General features: G+C 39.1%; 1 protein-coding gene across 2 annotated transcripts in view; it reads left to right on the top strand.

Annotated features, from left to right (window-relative positions):
- Positions 1 to 20,570, top strand: part of NETO1 (neuropilin and tolloid like 1) — a 95,604-nt gene that overhangs the window by 9,174 nt on the left and 65,860 nt on the right. For both annotated transcript variants that reach the window (XR_014513653.1, XM_083449820.1), the window contains exons 2-4: positions 1,106 to 1,159; positions 3,817 to 3,954; positions 12,508 to 12,756. Coding sequence is in view for 1 of the 2 variants with exons in the window: in XM_083449820.1 (XP_083305946.1) it covers positions 1,106 to 1,159; positions 3,817 to 3,954; positions 12,508 to 12,756 (441 nt within the window). In the remaining variant the exon portion in view is untranslated. The remainder of the gene's footprint in view (positions 1 to 1,105; positions 1,160 to 3,816; positions 3,955 to 12,507; positions 12,757 to 20,570) is intronic.

Below are 20,570 nucleotides of genomic sequence, written 5' to 3'. Positions count from 1 at the left end.
ATCACCTCCCCAAACAGGAGTTCTCTGGACTTCTCACAAGCAAAACACAACAGCTAAAAATGTGCATTAAAATCAAAACATCATTAATGTGCAATTTAAAACATTGTTAAAAGTAGACGTCAGGTTAATACTTTCCCAAGAATATACATGTCAACATACAGACGCTATACATAACACAGGACAACATGAAAAGAGTCTGAAATGCGCTTTTCAGCTTTAACTGATTTTTGAGTCGGGATGGGAGTGAAAAGGCTGTGGGGAGGAAAGATTGAAAGAAAGGAGTGGGCTGGGAGGGACAGGGCCTGAGCACTCATAGGAAATAAGGCAGGAATACAATCCACCATCCTACCCAAGCCATTTCTTTGGGACAGAATTGCTTGTTACAGGGGTGTGACCAGCTAGTAGTGATTGCCTAAGCAGAGAAGAAGCATTTAAGAAGCATGTAAGAAGCCCCTCAGTCAGTGGAAATGTATTAATAATGACTGTGGGTGACAAGAGAAAGACTGGACTATGGCTCTGGAGATTTTGGGGGGCTCTTGGAAGGGTTATGTGCCAGTTTGCCCAACAGAGGAGCCTCCCCTGTGGACAGGCCAATTACAAAAAAGACCAAGAATAGACCATGTTGACAAAACCATATTATTTATTAAATTATAATGAAAGACAGAGGTCACTGGAGAATTTACCGTAGTATACCAGTTCACCAGTTCACCTGTTTGTGAACCAAACAGATGCTAATAGCTTGGTTTGGCTTAAGTAGACCAAATAAGATACCGTAATTCAGTCAATTATTAAGTGTCCTTGTAGCAAGTGGAATGTCAGATCTAATAGTAATGGTTTCTAGTGTGCATACAACTATGTGGAACTTCTATCTAAATTAATACCCAGTTCAATCAAAGAGTATTAAATTGTGTTCCTGTCACCAATGTGCCTTTTGATCTTAAACACGGTTCATATCCAAAAATCAGATTACATAGCCAAGCACAACTACAAGATAGATATACAGAAATTGCTCCTTCTTTGTTTATTATTTGTGAAATGCTGTAGCTCTTTTGATTGCTGTTACAAATCTATTATTATAACTAATATATTTCTTAATTTTTTTCAGTTGTAGCAAGTTTTATCATCCTACACTGGGCTGGGGCAACAAAAAAAGGAGCAGGTATGTTTTTTATGGAGAATATTTCCATTATCTAGAGTATTTTAAATTATTCAAACCTTTAAGGCATAAACTGGGTTTATGTTTATGTTTTTATTCAGCTTAGTGATTTTCTTTTAATATTTGCATCCTTGACAACTAAAAATGATTATGGAACTTCAAGACAAAAACAAAAAAAATTAGGCCTACTTAAGACTTAAATAATAATTAAAAACATAGTAAACAAGATTCCTTATTTACAGATAGTATGGATAGTGGCCATACTGATCAGATTATTTAAAGCCCAGGACACAGGAAGAAACAAGAGCACCTTTTAAGAAAGGAAAGGAAAAGGAAATGATTAGCTGATAGCCATAAAATACCTGGGCAAAGTAAACCTGTGGTGGCTACATTTATAAAATCAGTGAATCACAGATCTGGAAAATGCAGAAAGCAACGGAGCCCTGTCCCCAAGTACAAGGTACAACTTATGATGTCACTAAAATTCATGTTTCCTGGCTTGTAACCTGGAAGGCTTGTATTGTCAAAGCAGTTTACAACACATTAAAACATCAAATAAAACAATCCAGAACAAAACATTACTGAAGAAAGTTAAATATAAAGTATACATGCAAAGTAACATAATCAACAGGAAACTAAAATGTTATCTTAATTTTTTCAAACTAAAACACTACCCTTTCATCTCCACTCTCCCATTTTATTCATTTGTATCCCACTTTGCTTGAAAAAACAATGGGGGTATTTGCGGGTCTCCCTTTCCCCATTTTATCCTCACGATGCTTCTGTGAGGTAGGATAGGCTGAGAGGCAATGATTGGCCCATGGTCACCCAAATGAGTTTCTTGTCTGAGTGGGAATCTGAATCCTAGTTTCTCAGGCCCTAGTCTAACGGTTGTACGATACAGAAATGTTCCTGTCTAGCAGGATTTCTACCCAATGTGAGCATTGCAAGGATGCACAAAGCCCAAAGTCTATCCAAAACTCTTTTACTTACTTATGCATCTACTTATTGCAGCATTCCAATATAACTCTTTCACAAGTACCATTGCACACAAACATATCGTGCTACCATCATCCTGTGCCTTTTAGATGTGGTAGTCCCTGTTGCCTTGAAGGGATAAACTGAGTTACGTAGAGAGAGAGAGTGAAGTACACAGCGATAACAGCAAGAACCGTTATCGAACTAACAGAACTGAACCACAGGGGCAAAGCAACTGCTTGTATATATTTCTGAAGGCCTGGGCCACGTGATTGGCTGTCTAAACTCCAAAGCTGTGAATCATGACTCGCAGTTTAAGGGCCAGTGCAGAGGCCCAATTCCTGAAATGTTCTGTGATTGCATATCATGTATTCAGGGGCTCTGAATCCTTAGTCCAGGCTCAGGCTCAGGCAAACACAGGCCGCTGAATACATAACAGAGAGGAAAAAGCAACTCAGGACAGATTAATAGAAGATCTTCTTCATAAATGTAGCCATCTGCCTATGCAGCTTGAAAATCAGCAAGTCTCACAGTCCCTCCCAATCCAGCCTAAGAAATTGGGGCACAATTACTTTTGCACAATTACTTTTTTGACTTCTTTTTTTAAACACAATGATTTTAATTTTTAATCTTATATTTTTGTAAACTTAGAGGCTTTTTTTTTTTTACAATCAAACAGTAATTACATTTTGTTAAACACAAAGAAAAATGAATGAATAGTTGAAATACTCTGTTATTCCAGTATCCATTGCTGCCTATGGAAAAGTCTCTCTGTCTATCTAATGAGTTCATTTTCACCATTATAGGCAGCAACTCTGGAGCATGGCTTCTATGCAAAGGATGTATTTTGTGAGGTGGAATATAGGAAAGGGAGTAAGAATCTCCATGCAATTCTTTCCCTCTTCTTTAAATGTATTGTTATGATTTTTTTTGGGGGGGGGCATTATGCTTAGACCCTTCTAACACTTGGATCCAATAAGTATTAAAATATAAGCCAGGCTAGTTTCCTGATGAGGTGTTTGGTCTGGTTGACGGGCCATTAAGAGGAACAGAGGAAAGGGCTTGTGTGCCAGATGGCAAATGAATGGGTAGCGGGCCCACCCTCAACTCACGAATACTTAAAAAGACAAGGCTAAAGCTGAAGGCAGAGGGATTGGAGTGATGTGGGCTAGAAGCAAAGCAGCAAGCTGAATAAAGAGTCAGAGAATTGTTTGAATCCAAGGCTATGGCTATGGGAGAAACAAGACCCTTTTGGGGTGTTAATGCTAAACCATATATTATAAAGACACCACAGTCTCCACTGTGACTCATTCTGAAGGAAACACAAATTCTGGGTAAGCACCTGGAACCCCTGGAATCTTGCACTGCTCGGAGATTGGGGCGGCATGCAACAATATTGTGCCCATTGTAACCTTCACCAGAGCCTTGGGTTCTAGAATGCTTCCTCTCCCACCTACCTGTGTAATTCTTGTGAAGGGAGATCCTATTTGACAGCTGAGTTTCTAAGCATATGCATCTGCGGCTGTGGTGGGAAACTGCCATAGACTAAAAAATGAACAAGATGGTAATAGGACCCATGGTATATATATATATATATATATATATATATATATATATATATATAACCAGAACTAAGGTGTAAGCTACATCTGCTATCATTGTTGTAATCTTTTCCCCCCCAGAAAAGCAAACCACGTCAGAAGGACAAAAGACAGTACAGTGTGGAACGTGGACAAAATACCCAGAAGGAGGCATCTTCACTTCTCCCAATTACCCCAACAAATATCCTCCTGAGAGAGAGTGTGTCTACATTATAGAAGGTGATTACCCAAGTCCTTCATTCTTAAATTACCCTTTTTTCATAATTAATGTATCTTCTTCTGTAATATCTACCTTTGGATAATGACAGTTTGGTCAAATGTTGCTGCAAGGAGCAGGTCCCATTGAATGCAATTAGGTTTACTTCTGAGTACACACACACACACAGTACTCTGAGTACACGCACACTTCTGAGATACACACAGGCCTGTGTTGCAAAAAGAGCAGTGCTTTGGTTGTATTTATTTTTAATTAAAGACTTAATAAAGCGGGAGGGGGTTTATTGGTAGAGGAAAATAGCCATCTTCTTGGGCCTCGGTCATTATTATGCTTTCACAGCCAATTATAAAAGAAAAGAAAAGCTATATTTTGGCAACTGTTGGCTTTGTCTCAGCCTCGTCTTTCTTTCTCTGCCTGAAGATAGAAAGAGAGCACTGGAAACTGCCATATTCAAATAATTTACACAGTCAAGGACATATATAGTACCATGCAATGGCAGCTTCCAATCTGTTACTCATTCTCTTTTGGCCAACAGAGAGTACTGCTAAAATAAAAAGATTAAACACTGAGAGTAACAGCCAGTAGGTGAAACATGGCATGGCAAGATACTTACTAGTCTTTTCCATCTCTCTTGTTGCCTTATTGACAGATAAGTCTAAAATGCTAGTTTATCGATATAAATTGCTTTTTAAAAAGAAAAGAAAGAGTATCACTGTTTGTAAGAAGAGTATCTCTTATTTCCTGGGGCCAATCTGGAAATGACTGATTATAGTGATCTACAAATAGATGAACAGAACTAGGTGTATTGGGAAAACAGAAATATTAACAAATGTTAGAATGAATTCTGAGAACACAGATCATTCCTGATGCCTATTGTCCAAGTCCCCACATTGTTCAAAAATTTTAAAAATCCTGTAGACTAAATGAAACAACTGCTAATTCAGTTTTCCTATCTTATAATTCTTTTTTTAAGGTAAGCCACCATTTATGGCCCTCATAAGATGGTTTCCAAAAAAGAAGCCATACAATTCAAATCAAACAACATAAATAAGTCAACCATCATTAAATTAATGACATGTATTTAAACTTAAATCTAAGAAAACGTATCATGAATAGCTCAATAATAAACTGTCTGCATGAGATATGATGTAAGATTTGTATGCTTTACACGTCATCAGGAAAGCTGAGGCAATATGTTAGTTGTAATATATTTCTATATAATAAACATGAGTGACTGCCAGGATTTTAAGTTTCAGAATATAAGAAACTAATCAGTAGGCCCTCAGGCTGAGACAGTTTTAAAAGAAGAGTCTGAAAGCCTTCAGCTTGCTTCAGTGGAGATGAAGATCATATGATTACCTAGATATTTATGCCTGGAGGAAGTAAAGTTTTATAAACAGACACACAAAAAATACCAAGTAGTGATTAATCTACATTTCTTCTGTAATGGGAGTCTTGGGTATAGGGAAATACATAGAAATTGTATACAGTACAATAATTGCAGTGCTACGTAAGACCAGTTGTCCATCTGGCACCGCATTTTGTTTATCCACAGTGGCCTGAAAGAGATTTCAGGTCACATGAAGGGACTAAAAGTTCTGTCTAAGATTTGGTGTTAATCTGTAGTAGGCTGTTGTTCTAAACATAGAGGTCGCAGTTTTACCTTCTGTGGCCAAAAGGCACTGACAGCCTTGTCCACCATGACAGTCCAAAATTCCATTTTGGCATTCACAGCATCTCCAGTCACCCTTGAGCTGTGATTGGGAGAGATCAGTTTCCACATCTAAAGTCCATGTACCATGATATGACGAGTACCTTATTTTACCCTTTGACTTTGCCAAGCCCAATAATCAAGGACCATTTTTTTCATTCTGAAAGTTACCATTCACACACTTTAGAACTTGAACCTATAATAGACAGACTAGAGAGCATGAACAATTTAGAAACCATATCTCATACCCCTGCTTCAACTCTAGTAATTATCATCATTATCATCATTATTTACCCCTTCCTTTGGTTAAATAGTGCACTTGACATTTTACTTCTTTTAATGCAGATTTTTGAGTACACCATGTTTTGAACATTCCTCAGATGACTAGGGTAAATTAGGATATATAATTTCATATTCATCTTATATAAAGCCCAATGGACAGCATTGCATTGATCTTATTAGATGAAGGTCTGGTGGCATGTGTGTGTGTGTGTGTGTTTAGAAATATTCCTGAAAGAAAAACTGCGCAATACACAAAATTGCAATATGGTAATTGAATGGAAGTTATCATTTCCCATAAATAGTGTGGTATTAAGGCCAATACTGAATGCTGAATGTGTCTGGGTTTTTATGTTGCAATAACAGTGAATGTGTCTTCTGTGAAATACATAATATGCCTAGACTCAGGGCAATTTTACACAGTTCTTGGCAGCATATACAGGTTTGCCACCAAGTGTACCAAGAGGGAGCTGCAGCCACATGTGTCTGTGTGATACAGGCCTTTGATGCTTCTAGACAGAAAGCATCTTAGTTATACTAGGAAAAATATGTAACATGTGTAGTGGACCTTTTCCCTACAAAAAAAGGGGAAAGAAATGTAGGGTTGTATCATTCAGAATATTTTATGTATGCTTGGTCATTCTTTTCCACTTAAATTCTTGTTTGTTATTGTAAACAGTGAATGCTTTAAAACTGCAGTAGCAGTCACAAATTGAACCTTCCACTCTGCACATTTCTATAATGTAGATGAACTTGATGTATTGGGCTTGATGTACTATAAGCCATGCAAAATTAGCAGCAGCATTCCATTGAAGACCATCTCCATTTTTTGTACAGCTAATAACATTTTTCTTCTTCCTTTGTAACACTATCTGTGTTGAAGAGCAATGATATTTTGCTGTTCCAAAGCACATCTATATAATTATCTGCTTGAGTAATAATATTCACTAATTCCATTCACATTCCTTGTATTCATAATGCATTCTTCAAAGCCGCAGAGAATATCCGTTTGAAAGAAAAATGACCCTAGCTTCCTCTGTTCAATTGCTGAGCAACTGGAGATATCAAGGATTATTCCAATCCATTAGTAGGGAACCAGCTCACATTTATGAAGGGGAGATTTTTAGATCAATCTCTCCTTTCCAGACATTCTGTTAAACTGAAACAGATTTTTTGCTTAGCTTCAGCTGTCAGCTACATGAAATTACAGCCTGGTAAGAATTAAAGCCTTAATTGTATGGGGCTATTTCACTGCAACTGTTCCTCTGCTTCTAGTTAGAACCCAAAGCCTTTTAAAGCAGATGTAAAACCTCAAGATGGCACTTGTATAAGATAATTAGATGAAAAAGATGACAAGACATGCAAGCATTAAGCAGTCTTTCCCATGTTATTAGGAGTCTTTGAAGAAAGGTAATTAGAACCTAAATTAAAAAGATTGCTAAGAGTTCAAGTAGTAAAAGCTCATCACAGAATGGCTGCACTATATAGCCTTTAAATTTTGTAGCAACATTTCCTTGCATCTTAGGCTTTTACTTTTGGTACAGAAGTCAGCCCCCTGACCCCTAAAAAAAATAATGGAACTTAAATAGACTTTCTCAGCCACAGCAAACTATATCAGCCAATAATATGTCTGTTTGAGGCCATGCAGCTCTTACTTTCTTCCTTTTCTCTCACCAAAGTTATGGAGAAACAACAGTAAGATACAATGCAAGTAAGGTGCAATTGGTTCTTTTGTAACCTCTGTGGTTGTTAGCACATGAACAGCTCAATATCATCCTGGACTGCAAGTGTTGTATTACAAGCAGAGACATCCACTGCAGTAGCAACTGCAGGATCCTATGAGAGACAAGCTAGGGAAAGTTGGACAGCTCTTTCAACTACTGCTTAAATAAAGAAAAGAAAACTGCTTGCTTAAGCTTTCAGCTAGAGCAGCCAACTTGTGATTTTAAAAGTGCCTGGTCTCTGAGTGCAGCCATGGCCAGAGTTAGAAAGGGCTTGATCTGTGACAGATCAGGCAGCAGAGTCTGGTGGGTTTTGTAAGGCCAGGAGAGAAGCATCAGAAGTCCAAGACCAAGTGCCACCCTCACTTATAAAAGCTACAGATAGTTAAAGGCCAAAAGCCTGGTTACAGAGGAAAGTTTTTGCCCCCAAAGATATAGAGTGATGGCACTGGTGAGCCCCTTTGGGAAAAGCATTCTGCAAAGGGAGTCACAACAGAAAACGGCTCATTCTTGTGTTGCCACTGTCCAGAATTGTCATGGAAGGGGGCACATGAAGAACAGCCTCAGGTGATGAGTGCAGGGACAAAGTTGGTTCATATGTTGGTAGTCCTCTCACAGCTGACGGTGTATACACTGTGGTATTTTCTGTTTTATTAAATAAGCTGCCACTGTAAACTTGAAATTAATGTTTTAGACATCTTGAGTAGCCATCCACTGAGTTGTGTTGTGTTGTCAAGGCGAAATGCAATCTTTCATGCTGTACCTGCTTACTTTAAATGGAGTAAAAAATAAATACAGTCATACCTTGGGATAAATACGCTTCAGGTTGAGCGCTTTCGGGTTTTGCTCTGCGGCGACCCGGAAGTAACGGAGCGTATTACTTCCGCGTTTCGCTGCTTGCGCATGCGCAGGTGGTCAAAATGACATCATGTGTAGAAGCGGCGAAACGCAACCCGTGCATGCACAGTTGCACCGTCATGTCTTACGTTCCATTCAGGATGCAAACGGGGCTCTGGAACGGATCCCGTTCGCATCCCGAGGTACCACTGTAAATTGTTTGTGTATTTTGTGCCCAGGGTCTCCAATTCAGTGAAGGTGAAGTGCTAGAATTCTAATGCTGTTGCCATCAATGCAACATAATTCTAGTCCATTGCACTGATGGCAACAGGATTAGAATCAACTGTGATTTTTGTGTTTGTGTCTACTGTAGAATACCACACATGTATTTTGCACTCCAAGATCTTTAAAAAGTGATCACTTTTTGGCATATGACAACTTACAGATCATTTGTGCAAAATCCATGCTGTGTTAGAATTTTCCTGATGGGACCTCAAATAAGTCTGCTTCCGAGCCTGAACTAAAAACAACAAAACTTGAAGTATTGTCTTGTGGATTCACCTGCATGCACACCAGAAGATTGAAATAGAAGTAAAAATGAAGACCAGGAAACAAACAGTCAAAAATCATCTGAAAAGAAAAGGATACTTAGCTCAATCACATTTTGTTGGAGAAGAGACTTTGGCTGGATTTTCTGGCAAGATAACTTTTATTTTAGATTTAGGCGATGAAGAGATAAAGTTTTCTAAAACAGGGAATTTAATTCTGTTTCTTGTTTTTAATTTGTCATGTGACCCCATTCTCTGGCAAAGGGCATAGGAAGCTCTTAAATAATCCTTTGAGCCATCACATAGTGCTTCTCCGGAGCTCAATCTATTTTGTTAATCCAAAGCATGGCTATGAGGTGAATGGCTGTATAGTTTAAACATTCCTACAGGGTAAACCATAAAACGCAGGGGTTAAAATCTGTAATATATTAATTTTTTAATAATATTAATCTATTTTTTTTAAAGCCTCGTGGGCTGTAGTCCAACTCACACTAACTTTGGATTCATTTAACAGGGCTTACATCTGAGAGGACATGTGTAGGGTTCTGGTGTTAATGTAGTTGTTACAGATAGAAGAAGATGAAACCTGAACAGCTCTAGGAGTTAAAGTGAAACATTTACATAATGTGTATAATTAATTAGTGCTTCAGTATCTTAATTAATTTTGCTATTGTCAGTACCATTTACCATGAAGGAGTTGGTGGTATGCCCCCTGATCAGGAAGACCTCCCTGGATCCAGAAGTGTTAAACATCTATTGCCCAGTGGACAAGGTAGCAGTCCAGCTTCAGACAAGTTTAGCTTCAATCATGGCACTGAAACTGCCTTGGAGATTTGGGAGGGGGGAGTGTGACCCTGCTCATTCTCCTCATTGATTTTTGATACTGTTGACCATGGTATCCTTTTGGAGCATCTCAGGGGGTTGTAGGTCAGTGGTTCCCCTCCTACCTCCAGGGCTGTTTCCATAAAGTAGCTATAGAATGCTAGTGTTCAGTGCCATTGGAGTTGTCCTGTGGTGTCCCCCATGCTATTTAACATCTATAGGAAGCCTCTGGGAGCTGTCCCTATGAGATTTGGAGTGAAGTGTCATCAATATGCAGATGATCCCCAGCTCTGTCTCTGTGCTTCAAATGAATCAGGAGAACCAGCTGAGGTGTTGGACCAGCGCTTGGAAGCAGGGATGGGTTGGATGTAGACCAATAAACTGAATCCTGAAAAGACATAGGTGTTATGTGTCCCAAGTTCTCATGTCTAGGAAGCGGAGCAAGGGCCTGCCTGGGATGGGATTGCATTCACCTGGAAGGGGCAGATTCACAGTTTTGGAGGGTTCTTGGATTCAACAGTCACTGGAGACTCAGGTAGCCTCAGTGGCTTGGAATGAATTTTTTTCAGCTCCAGAAGGTTGGTCAGCAGTGGCCTCTGCTGGACAGAGATGACCTGGGCAATGTTTTCCATGCTCTGGCAACTTTCAAATTGGATTAGTCACAGGGGTCAGCAAACTTTTTCAGCAGGGGGCTGGTCCACTATCCCTCAGACCTTTTGGGGGGCCAGACTATATTTTGAAGGGGAAAAAATGAATGAATTCCTATGCCCCACAAATAACCCAGAGATGCATTTTAAATATAAGGACACATTCTACACATGTAAAAACACACTGATTCCTGAACCATCCATGGGCCAGATTTAGAAGGCGATTGGGTCAGATCCGGCCCCTGGGCCTTAGTTTGCCTACCCATGGATTAGTGTAATACATACTACACGGGGCTGCCCTTAGAGATGACTTAGGACCTTCTATTGGTCCAAACCTCAGCAGCCAGATTGGTGTCTGAGGTTCCCTTCAGATTTCATATAACCCCTGTTTTAAAACAGCTGCACTGGGTGCCAGTTGATTTCTGTGCCCAATTCATGTGCTCACATTAAAGCCCCAAATGATTCAGGCTGCAAATACCTGAAAGATACCCTGAGAAGACATCCTTGGAACTTTTTCTTTTTGTATTACATCTGTCTTTAACTTTCTGGAGTGAAATTCCAATTCTTCATTATTTAGGAAGTCAGAATAGATGCTGAAAATTATAATTGATTCAGAAATTTCTGCACCAAAGCAGTGCTGTGCTTTGGTGACCATGTACATAGGGCAAGATACAGCTAAATTGTTGCATGTGTGGGATGAGATCTGCTCGTGCAATGGGACTTTCCCTCCTTCTCCTTCCCCTGTGCCCTCTAAACCCAGGTTTAGGGTATGTGTAGAAGGAGCTGGTATTCCTGTTGAACAAGTAGACCTTGTTCCCTGCATGCATGTCCCACAACAGAGACAGGTACAACTTGCCACTTTCTGAGGCAGTTACTACTAGATTTGGGCAGGCAGGTGGGTGGCAGATTACAAAACAGATTTGGAAATTGCTTTGTTTGTACATGTCTGTTTTATGGTAGCATTTTATTTCATTCATAAGTATCAGCATGTCTGTTGCTAAATAGAATGAAGGACTAGGCCTTCATATATGAGCATTGCCCTTGTTCTTTATTAGGAGCGCTACTATAGAGGCAGATGGGACTCAGCCTGAGATGGTAGCCCATCAAGAAGAAAGAAAACTCTGGTCCTAAACCTCCACTGCCTTGCAGGATATCTTTGAGAGAAGAAAGTCTAGGGAGTAAACCCTACACAAATCCAGAATGGAGTCCCTAAGACAGTTGGATGGTTCCTTGTACATCTCCTTCTCACAACTTCTGCAGCCAAGCTGGTGCCAATTGCATTACTCTGCTTTACTTTGGACCACATCAGCAAGGCCAAGAGGTGGGCCTCATCATCTGGGGAGCTCAGGACCTACATACACACTGCCCAGGCTTGAGTCCTGGGGGTGTCACTTCAGTGCTGGAAATGCAGCAGTTTGACATCATCCCCGGAGTCATACTCCATTGTCTCTTGAGACAGGTGGATGCCAACAACTGTAGAATCATTGCCCAGGGTTATGCTTAGAGTTCCATTCACCTTTACCAGGAATTCCGAGGACCACTTCCTATAGCAGGTGCCTCTCCTCTGCTTTGTCAAAGCTCGCTAGAAAAGTTGCTCTGCTGTTATGAGAAGAGCTCAAGCAAGCACAGGGTCATGAACAGAAAGATTTGGGTACACAAAGATTTAGGTTCTTAGTTTCCTGATGGTTGTATTATAAGATGCTAAGTGTTGTCCCAGAACATAAAAACCAGTAGGGTTTAAAAAAACAAAACAAACAAAAACAAAATAGAGTTTCATAGGAAAATCAACAGATCCTGCAAATTAATAATGTGAAATGTATTTTGTCTACTCCAAACATTGTAGCTTCTGAACATAAACTAAGTTACTTTTCCTTAAAAACCAAACAAACCCCAAGAATATATTGTGTCAGATAGTTGACAGACAGACTCTGCACTTGAAAGCAAACATAGACGATAAAACTAATGGTTTTGTTTTAATTTTAAATTTCAGCTGCCCCAAGACAGTGTATTGAGTTACACTTTGATGAAAAATATTCCATAGAGCCTTCGTGGGAGTGTAAATTTGATCATATTGAAGTGCGGGATGGACCTTTTGGATTTTCCCCAATAATTGGTCGTTTCTGTGGACAACAAAACCCACCCAAAATAAAATCCAGTGGTAGATTCCTGTGGATTAAATTTTTTGCTGATGGTGAACTTGAATCTTTGGGATTTTCTGCACGATACAATTTTACACCTGGTGAGTATAACCTCTAATTATTTTGGAGGAAATATTTTGGTATTTATACTGAGTGGAATTTGGTGATATAATGACATAACATGGTTTTAATATTAAGGCAGTGGCTGTATTCAGACTTAACATAAAGCCATGGTTTGCTTAGCAAACTGTGAACTATCTCACAAACAAGCAAACAAGCAAGCCATGGGTTGTTTCTCCAAAGCTTAGTTTGTTTTCCAGTTGATCTTACCTTGTACTTTGGTACCTTGGCAAGTGTCTGGGGTGCGGTGGCCAAACCATGATTGAAAAAGGCTGTTGTGTTTATGCATAATGCCAAACCATAGTTAAAAAGAAGTGATGATTCATAAACTAATAAGAAACCATGACCTCACTTGCAGCTTGTTGGTAAAAAAGAGACTGTGGTCACTTTATTGGGTGCACTTTCAAACAAACCACACTTGGACTAACAGTGTGTGTATTGGCCAACCAATTGGGCAAAGTAGAGAGATATGACTTAAACAGATAGTTTTAATGGAAATAGAAATATGTGTGTTCTCCTTTCCTTTTTAAAAAACAGAAAACAGCACTTTTTCTGAATTTATTCTTGGCTTTCTACAGTGCATTTTTTAATACACACCATTTCTGTTTATTGCTATAGAGTGGCTTATAATGGTTGGAAAAGCTGTAATCATCTTCCTTTTATGATGAAAATGTTGGATAATGTAACTATATTTTTCATGCAGGGAATATTATGATCACACAATAGCCAAGTTGGTTCAAACTTTTCACCACATGTTGGCTTTCTCCATTATAGCATCTTTATTGTGTGCAAGAAGGATGGAAGTTGCACACAATAAGCTTAGTCACTTGGTGAACAGATTATTGGTAGGCTTATTAGAGTTTACCTAATGCCTTTATGCTGTTGATAGTAGAATAAGTGCACTAATGCACTCCATACAACAAAAGTGGAAATATGTCATTAGTTTGTTTTAAAATGATTTCAACAGAATAGCATTTGAACATTACTAGTAAAAATATTTTGGATTGCTACTTATGCTGTTCCTATTTCCTTTGAACATTGCCTTTTATAAAGGCAGAATCTGCTGGAGTAATTTCCCCCTTTCTGTCTATTAAAGCAAAATGTTTTGCCAAAGGATTCTGAGATCCAAAGAATAGCATGCATTCAATTAAGTGCCTCCATGAAAGATTTTCCTAATCTTAATTGCTGTGGTCCAATTATGCCTTTTGTCAAATCATCTGGTTTAATTTGTGAGGCTAAAATGGAGATTTGCAGTCAAGTTTAGTACTGAAGTATTTCCCCATCTCATTATATATATTTTAAAGTTTATTTTAATTTGTGCACCGCAATCAGACTGCAGTGCAGCAACTTTCAAAGGATTGAATGGCATTCCGTAGGTTTATGGAGGAATAAGTGGGAATTTATGGAGGTTTCGTAGATTTATGGAGGAATATTGTTTGTTCTGAGAGGGATATGCTTTTGATCATTTATGCTATTTTATAAGTTCTTTTAGTTATTTAATCTATAGCCCCTGTCACAAATACCAGGTCTGCACTTAGGTATTTTTCAACTGTCCACACATGACTAGGATGTTTAAGGGTACCTAATTTATTAGGGTGTTAAAAGATACCTAATCTTAATTATGTATCATTACTTGACTGAGCACCAGTCATTTAGACCTTTCAAGTACCTTTCTTATTAATCAGTCCAACAACCTGCATCTCAGCAGGGATTGAAAAGGACCTCATAGCAATAGTAAATACTGGCAATTGAATGTGCCTCTGCATTGGCACTACAGGTTGCCAAATCCAGCTGCATCTAAGACAACTCTGTTTAGCACTCCAGTCTGGCAGCCTCCATCAAAAAAGTGTGTCCAGTTTTTGCGCACAAGTGAATTCAGAGTCGAGAAATTGGATGCAGTTCATAATGTGGCTTGTCCACACTGCTAGCTGACTCTGCCCCATAGAGTTGCCATATTTTGAAAAGCAAAAAAGAGGGCACATTTGCCAACTTCTACTTTTAACTATGGGTCACTGTGGCAACTCTCATTTTACATACCCATGAAAAAGAGGACATGTCCTGGAAAAAAGAGGGCATATAGCAACCCTGTGGGGAATTATCACTGAGAAGGGTGAGGTGCTATTGGTGGTAAGGAAGAGTTGATAGAGACAAAATAGTAGACCTTGATTGGCAAAGATGCTTACAACATGCTCAGGAACAACCTTTCCTTCCAGGGATCATGGGACTGTATAGTACAAATCCCATTTCCCTGTCTTATTTGTTGCCAGGAAGAACTCTTTTATACCTACCACACACTCCATACACCGTCAGTTACCACCACCTTCTCCTTCTCAAGGGCAACTGTCTCCCCACTGACCTTGGGGCAGAAGCATGAAGTAGGAAGGATACCTAATAATGGGATGGATCAAAGATTGGGTTGAACAGGAGCAGTTCTACCCTGTTTTGAAGGCATGCATACCAGCTGTGGTAGATCAAACTCTTTATATGGTGCACAAGAACCATAACCACTGAGTATGGGTGGAAAGTAGATCCAGCTGTAGTCATTAACTAGGTGGGGCAACATATTTGTTTTTCTTTGTTTCCAAGTGAGGAAGTTGAAACTAAAAGTCAACATATAAGTAGCAGGAGCATAGAAACAAAATTATGGGAGTCCTCGTGATTATGGGACTCCTCATGTTTATAAAGGTGTGTAGTATGAATGCACACAGTAATATTTGATTAAAGCAGCCTGAGTCCCAGCAATAGCAATTGGATGCATCACGGAGCGGAAGATTAATTGTAAATGCTTTATGACTTAAACTTCTGCATTTTGGGCGAGTGTTTTCGTTCAGTCTTTTGCATTTTTCCATTTCTAGGTTCTGTATAAGTTTCTCCTTAAATCCCCAGATAGTAGTGATCTGCCTGCAATTACAATTTAAATGCTTATATATCCTTAAAAATGGTTTCAGGGACTATCTGCTGAATTGTCTCTCTGGATGTGAACTTTATTTTGGCTTACACAGCACAAGTAAATGATCTCTTTATGCAAGTAGTTAGTTCTTCCACGATAGCTACTTGCCAGCACTTTATGTACAAAAAAGGATAAAGAACTGCAAGAAAGAACTAGTGATTGATCCAAATATTATTGGAGCACAGCTCAGAAGGTGCATATAGGTAGACTTGCATGCTCACTTCAATATGAAGCAAGCATTTCAACCCTGAGCGTTCTTTTTCAGCCCTCATTTAAATCTGAAACAGAGAGGAATTTAAACTGTCGCTGCCTTCCTTCTATACAATCACACACAACCCCCGCTCTTGCTTTTGCTGTCCTGACAGCAGAGAAAGTGAATCAGTCTCTCTCCTCCTTTCTAATACATTGCCATGCTGTAATGGCTGTGTGCCACATGCAGAGAGTGCTAAGAAATCAGTAGTGGTGTGCAGTGGTGCAGAGCTGCCCTCTTGACATTGGAGTGACAATGTCATGAGCATGTGGTTGCACCAGTGTGTTTGCACTCCACCATCCTTGCATTTGATTCAGCCTTCCCCTTCACCCTTCTGGTATGTCACAGCAACAATGGTGACAGACGGTCAGGTAATCAGTGCTCTACCAGGTTCCACCAAGCACAACAGGGGAAGGGTATGCCATTGTAATACAGGCCCAGTAAATATGTGAAATAATCTATCTGCCTGTGTGAAAACTGATAATTATTTCTTATTTTCATTGATGCCAGGCTTGTATGATGCTGATAGATATTTCAGACTGATTCTGATCTGGATTAGCTTGATGTCAGACATCACACAGTGTATGCATTTTATTTTGCTAATACTTTAGCATTTGTCCTGTCTGGAAGTATTAGAGGAAATGATGTTGTTGGGATATTTGTTGAAGTTACCTCTACTTTTGGAAGGTGGCCCACTGGTGTGGGCATTTTGTCTTGTTGCAATAATTTCCTCCCAAATGGCATGGAATTCAGTTTTCTTCTGTCTACACAGACAGCTGTTTTGAAGGCATCTGTTGCTCAGAGCCATTTTCTGCAGTGAGTCAATTTTGTAGTGCAGCAGACAGTGGAGATCCAGACAGAGTGAGGCTGTGCTCTAAGCTGATCACTCTTATTCATCTGGAATAATCAGATTTCTTTTTATCTTGGTTTCTCCCTCTTGGAATCTGCAAGGCTGTGGCCTCAGATGGCACATTATTATTCTCAATTCCATCAGTTGGTGGAAACCATCTGTGTTTCTGTTTGGCTTCATTGATGTGAATGTCAGCATACTGTATAGTCAACTATATTGCCTCTCATCAGAAACGAAAAGATATGTGGAACATATGAACAACAGCAGGCTTAACTGCTGGGAAATCATAGGAATATAAGCAAACATGTATGCTCCTGTGGACTTGCAAAGTATTTAGGAAATTCTAGAGATTTTGAGCTTTGGATCTTCAAATTTTACATCTTAGGATCAGTGTCAGTATTATGATCCTTTTGGCTCTAAACCCAAAACCTGTAATGTTTGAACCACAATGAAATAATATGTAAACTGTAAGAATGTGAACAAATAAGTGCACAAATAAATTTTGAACTGTAGTTTTGAAAAAAAACTGAGCTCATCTGAAATTACAAACATGACTGGACAGCAATATTTAAGGAAGGAATGTTGATTTTGTGGCAAGCCACCCTTTTCCTGTGATTGCATTTCCTCCCACTTTTAACACCAGCATGTTCAAGCCAGGCATTTGAAGACAGAGAAGTTGTTACAAGGTTTATTTCTGAATCTTAGTTTCTTTTCTCATAACAAAAGAGGGGGGAAAGGTTGTTTTTTTAGCTTTTTATAAACAGAGCTACTCAGAAGGTGCGGAACTCCCTGATACAGTTCAACACATCTTGTTAATATTACGATCTGATTCAGGAAAGTGGGAGTCTGACTTGAATCACCCCAATTTGCATCATTATTCAGAGAACTCACCGGGCCAGTTCACACACTTACTAGTGCCTGGGCTGGCACCATCCCTAGGCTAAGGCTTCTATCCCAGGAAGGTCATGTTGTCACTACCACATTGCCAGGCTCTGTTGAGGTGTTCCATGGCCTCTGCTGAATCAAGGGGAGCAGTGACATTGTGTGCACCTTTTGTGCATGCATGGAGTGCATTGCAGAATCTATTCTAGATGCCTTATAGCTTTGGGAGTGCAGAATAAGTTCATTTGTCCTCATCCAAACCCTTTTGGAGTTGAACCCTCATGGTAAGGTTCCTCTGAGTAATAAAAAAAGTAAGACTGTGATTATAGGACATTTTTTGGTTTGTTATTCATCCATGGAATATTCATTACCTTTGCAAATGTGTGTTGCATTTCTATGGGTCTGAATTATGATATTCTGAAGGTGAGACGTATACATATTTAGCTCATATTTGCCCATGTAGTAAGGAGCAGCTTGTTCTGATGTCACATCATCCAGTGCTTGACATGTGCTGCAGTTATCCTTTCTGCCAGGTCATCCTTCCCCTGACTTGGGCGCTTGCTACAGAAAAACTGTCACTGCATTATCCCGGCTTAATGTTATAGGGCCAATGGGTGCTGCATGATGGGGCACCCATGTGGTGTATTAAGGGCAAATGGCATTCGTTTATGCTGTAGAATGTCTGAGATCAGCCTACCACTGACAAAATGCCACAAACTGTACTTTGTAGTAGAATCCTTGTTCTCATCCGTAGATGCTCCTGGACTGAATTGACTCTAGTAATAGGATCAGGACCTTTAATTTATGCACACATACATACACCTTTATGTTGTGCCTTGATTATTTCTATATTTGAAGCCTTTTGCTTCTTTTGCTGCATTTTCCTAATATTGTCTGTATGTGGCTTGTGTGATAACCAAATTGTGTTTCGATGCATATTTATTTATTAAGAGTTTTTAAAAAATAAATAAATAAATAACACTGTGATTGATGCAACTACATATTCTCTCCCCCCCCCCCCCCTGTTTCTTCCATTACATTGAAGTTCTTGCTAAATTTCAGATTTTAAAAAAATGGTTTCACATGAAAGAAGGGGAAATGGCTTTAGTGGATCTAAATGAACTTCAAACCTTACTGAGTTGTTTATTGGGTGACTACACACACACACAGAGACACACACACAGCCCAGCAGTGGTTTTCATCTCCCCCTGGCCCTCTCACTCTGGCCAGGTTGTTATTGTTTTAATTTGTGAGCATTAGCATTAACAGAGGGCTTTTGTGCCAGACTTTGTGCCAGAGGTGCTCAGACCGAACCACAGGAATTGCTCTGCACACTGAAATGGTACCTGGAACCCATCCATGTACAGGAAAGTTCATTGAGAATGCTCATTGGGTGACAGCCAATGACACTTATCCAATTGCACAACAGATTTCTGTTTGCAAAGTGGGACTTCTCTTTTCCTTTGGGGCATCCCATGCCCCAAAATCTTCTCTTGAGGGCCCCAAGGACCACATGGGAGTAGAAATGCACAATACTGAATGTCACCCATGGTGCTTATAAAAATGAGTGCTTATAAAAAGTTTATCCCTTTTGTTTCTCATTTAATGTATTTGTATGCAGGGTCTATCAAGTTTCCTAAATCAGAGGTACTTCTGTGTTAACTATATTAAATCTGAATATTTGCAATGCTGCAGTCTGTATTTTGACACTTGCATTTAGATTGCAGTCCTATGGACAGTTAACTGGAAGCAAATTCCACTGAAATAAACAGAGCTATTACAAGCAAGCTTGCCCAGGCTGCGGTATTGGTTACTGCAGCTGGGTGCCCCACCCACTTCATCCCCCCCTTCAAATGCCATAGGATTATAGGGCTACTATTCTTCTCCATTTTGGGGAGCATATTTCATCTGATCTTTCATATGACCAGGAATGTATGAGATACTAGATAGGGTTGGTTCAAAGGTCATGTGAACTTTTACTTGCCATTGTAAGTGGCTCCAACTGGTGCATATGAATTTCTATTGAAGAAATAAATGAAGTGCATACATTGCAACTTTTGACCCATGCCAAAGTTGCAATGTATGCACTTCATTTATTTATTAATAATATTTGTATAATGCTTGAGATGTAAACTATCTAATTCATTTACATAAAGCACAATAATATCATTCAATAAGAAAAAAAAATACATATAAGCAACAATACAATTAAATACATCAATAAAAACAGAGAATCCACCAATCATGATAATGATTAATAATGCACAATATCCCAATAATACTGGACACTGCCTTGAGATTAAGACTAATCCTGCTGTTGCATAAACAAATGTACTGAAAATCTAAGAGAAATGTTGATAATGGACTTTCAAAACAGCTGCAGAATAAAATCAAATAAGAATAAAATCTGTGCCAGTTTTAGATTTGTTGCAGATCAAGAGATCCAACCCAATAATGTGATAATTGGGATGTTTGGTGAATGACACCAGATAATGAAAATTGTTAATATTTCTGAGAATGCAGTGATCACTGTGTCATACTGAAGTTCTTCTGTAAGGATTGGATGCAACTGTTCCTTAAACAGAGCTATTTGATGTTCTTACACAATTAGGCTAGCTATTGTGCATCTGCCATAATTAAAATGTTTGCATTTTTGTCTTCATTTCCTCTTCTAAATCTGTCATTTGTTTTGGAGAGGGAAATATAAACATGTTCATATTTCTGCTCATCTGTTCTGGGAAAATCTGTTTCTTTTATTGATACATTTCTAGCATTTTAATTGACATGCACATCTCTCTTTAACACAATTTTAACACTCTACATATTCTTTTGGCTGTTGCTCTGTGGATACTTTGTTAAGGAA

This window comes from Podarcis tiliguerta (assembly GCF_965153285.1).
Source record: "Podarcis tiliguerta genome assembly, chromosome: 7".
Lineage (NCBI taxonomy): Eukaryota > Metazoa > Chordata > Lepidosauria > Squamata > Lacertidae > Podarcis > Podarcis tiliguerta.
Note: the sequence above shows the minus strand (reverse complement) of the source record. Positions and strands in the feature narration are given on the sequence as shown.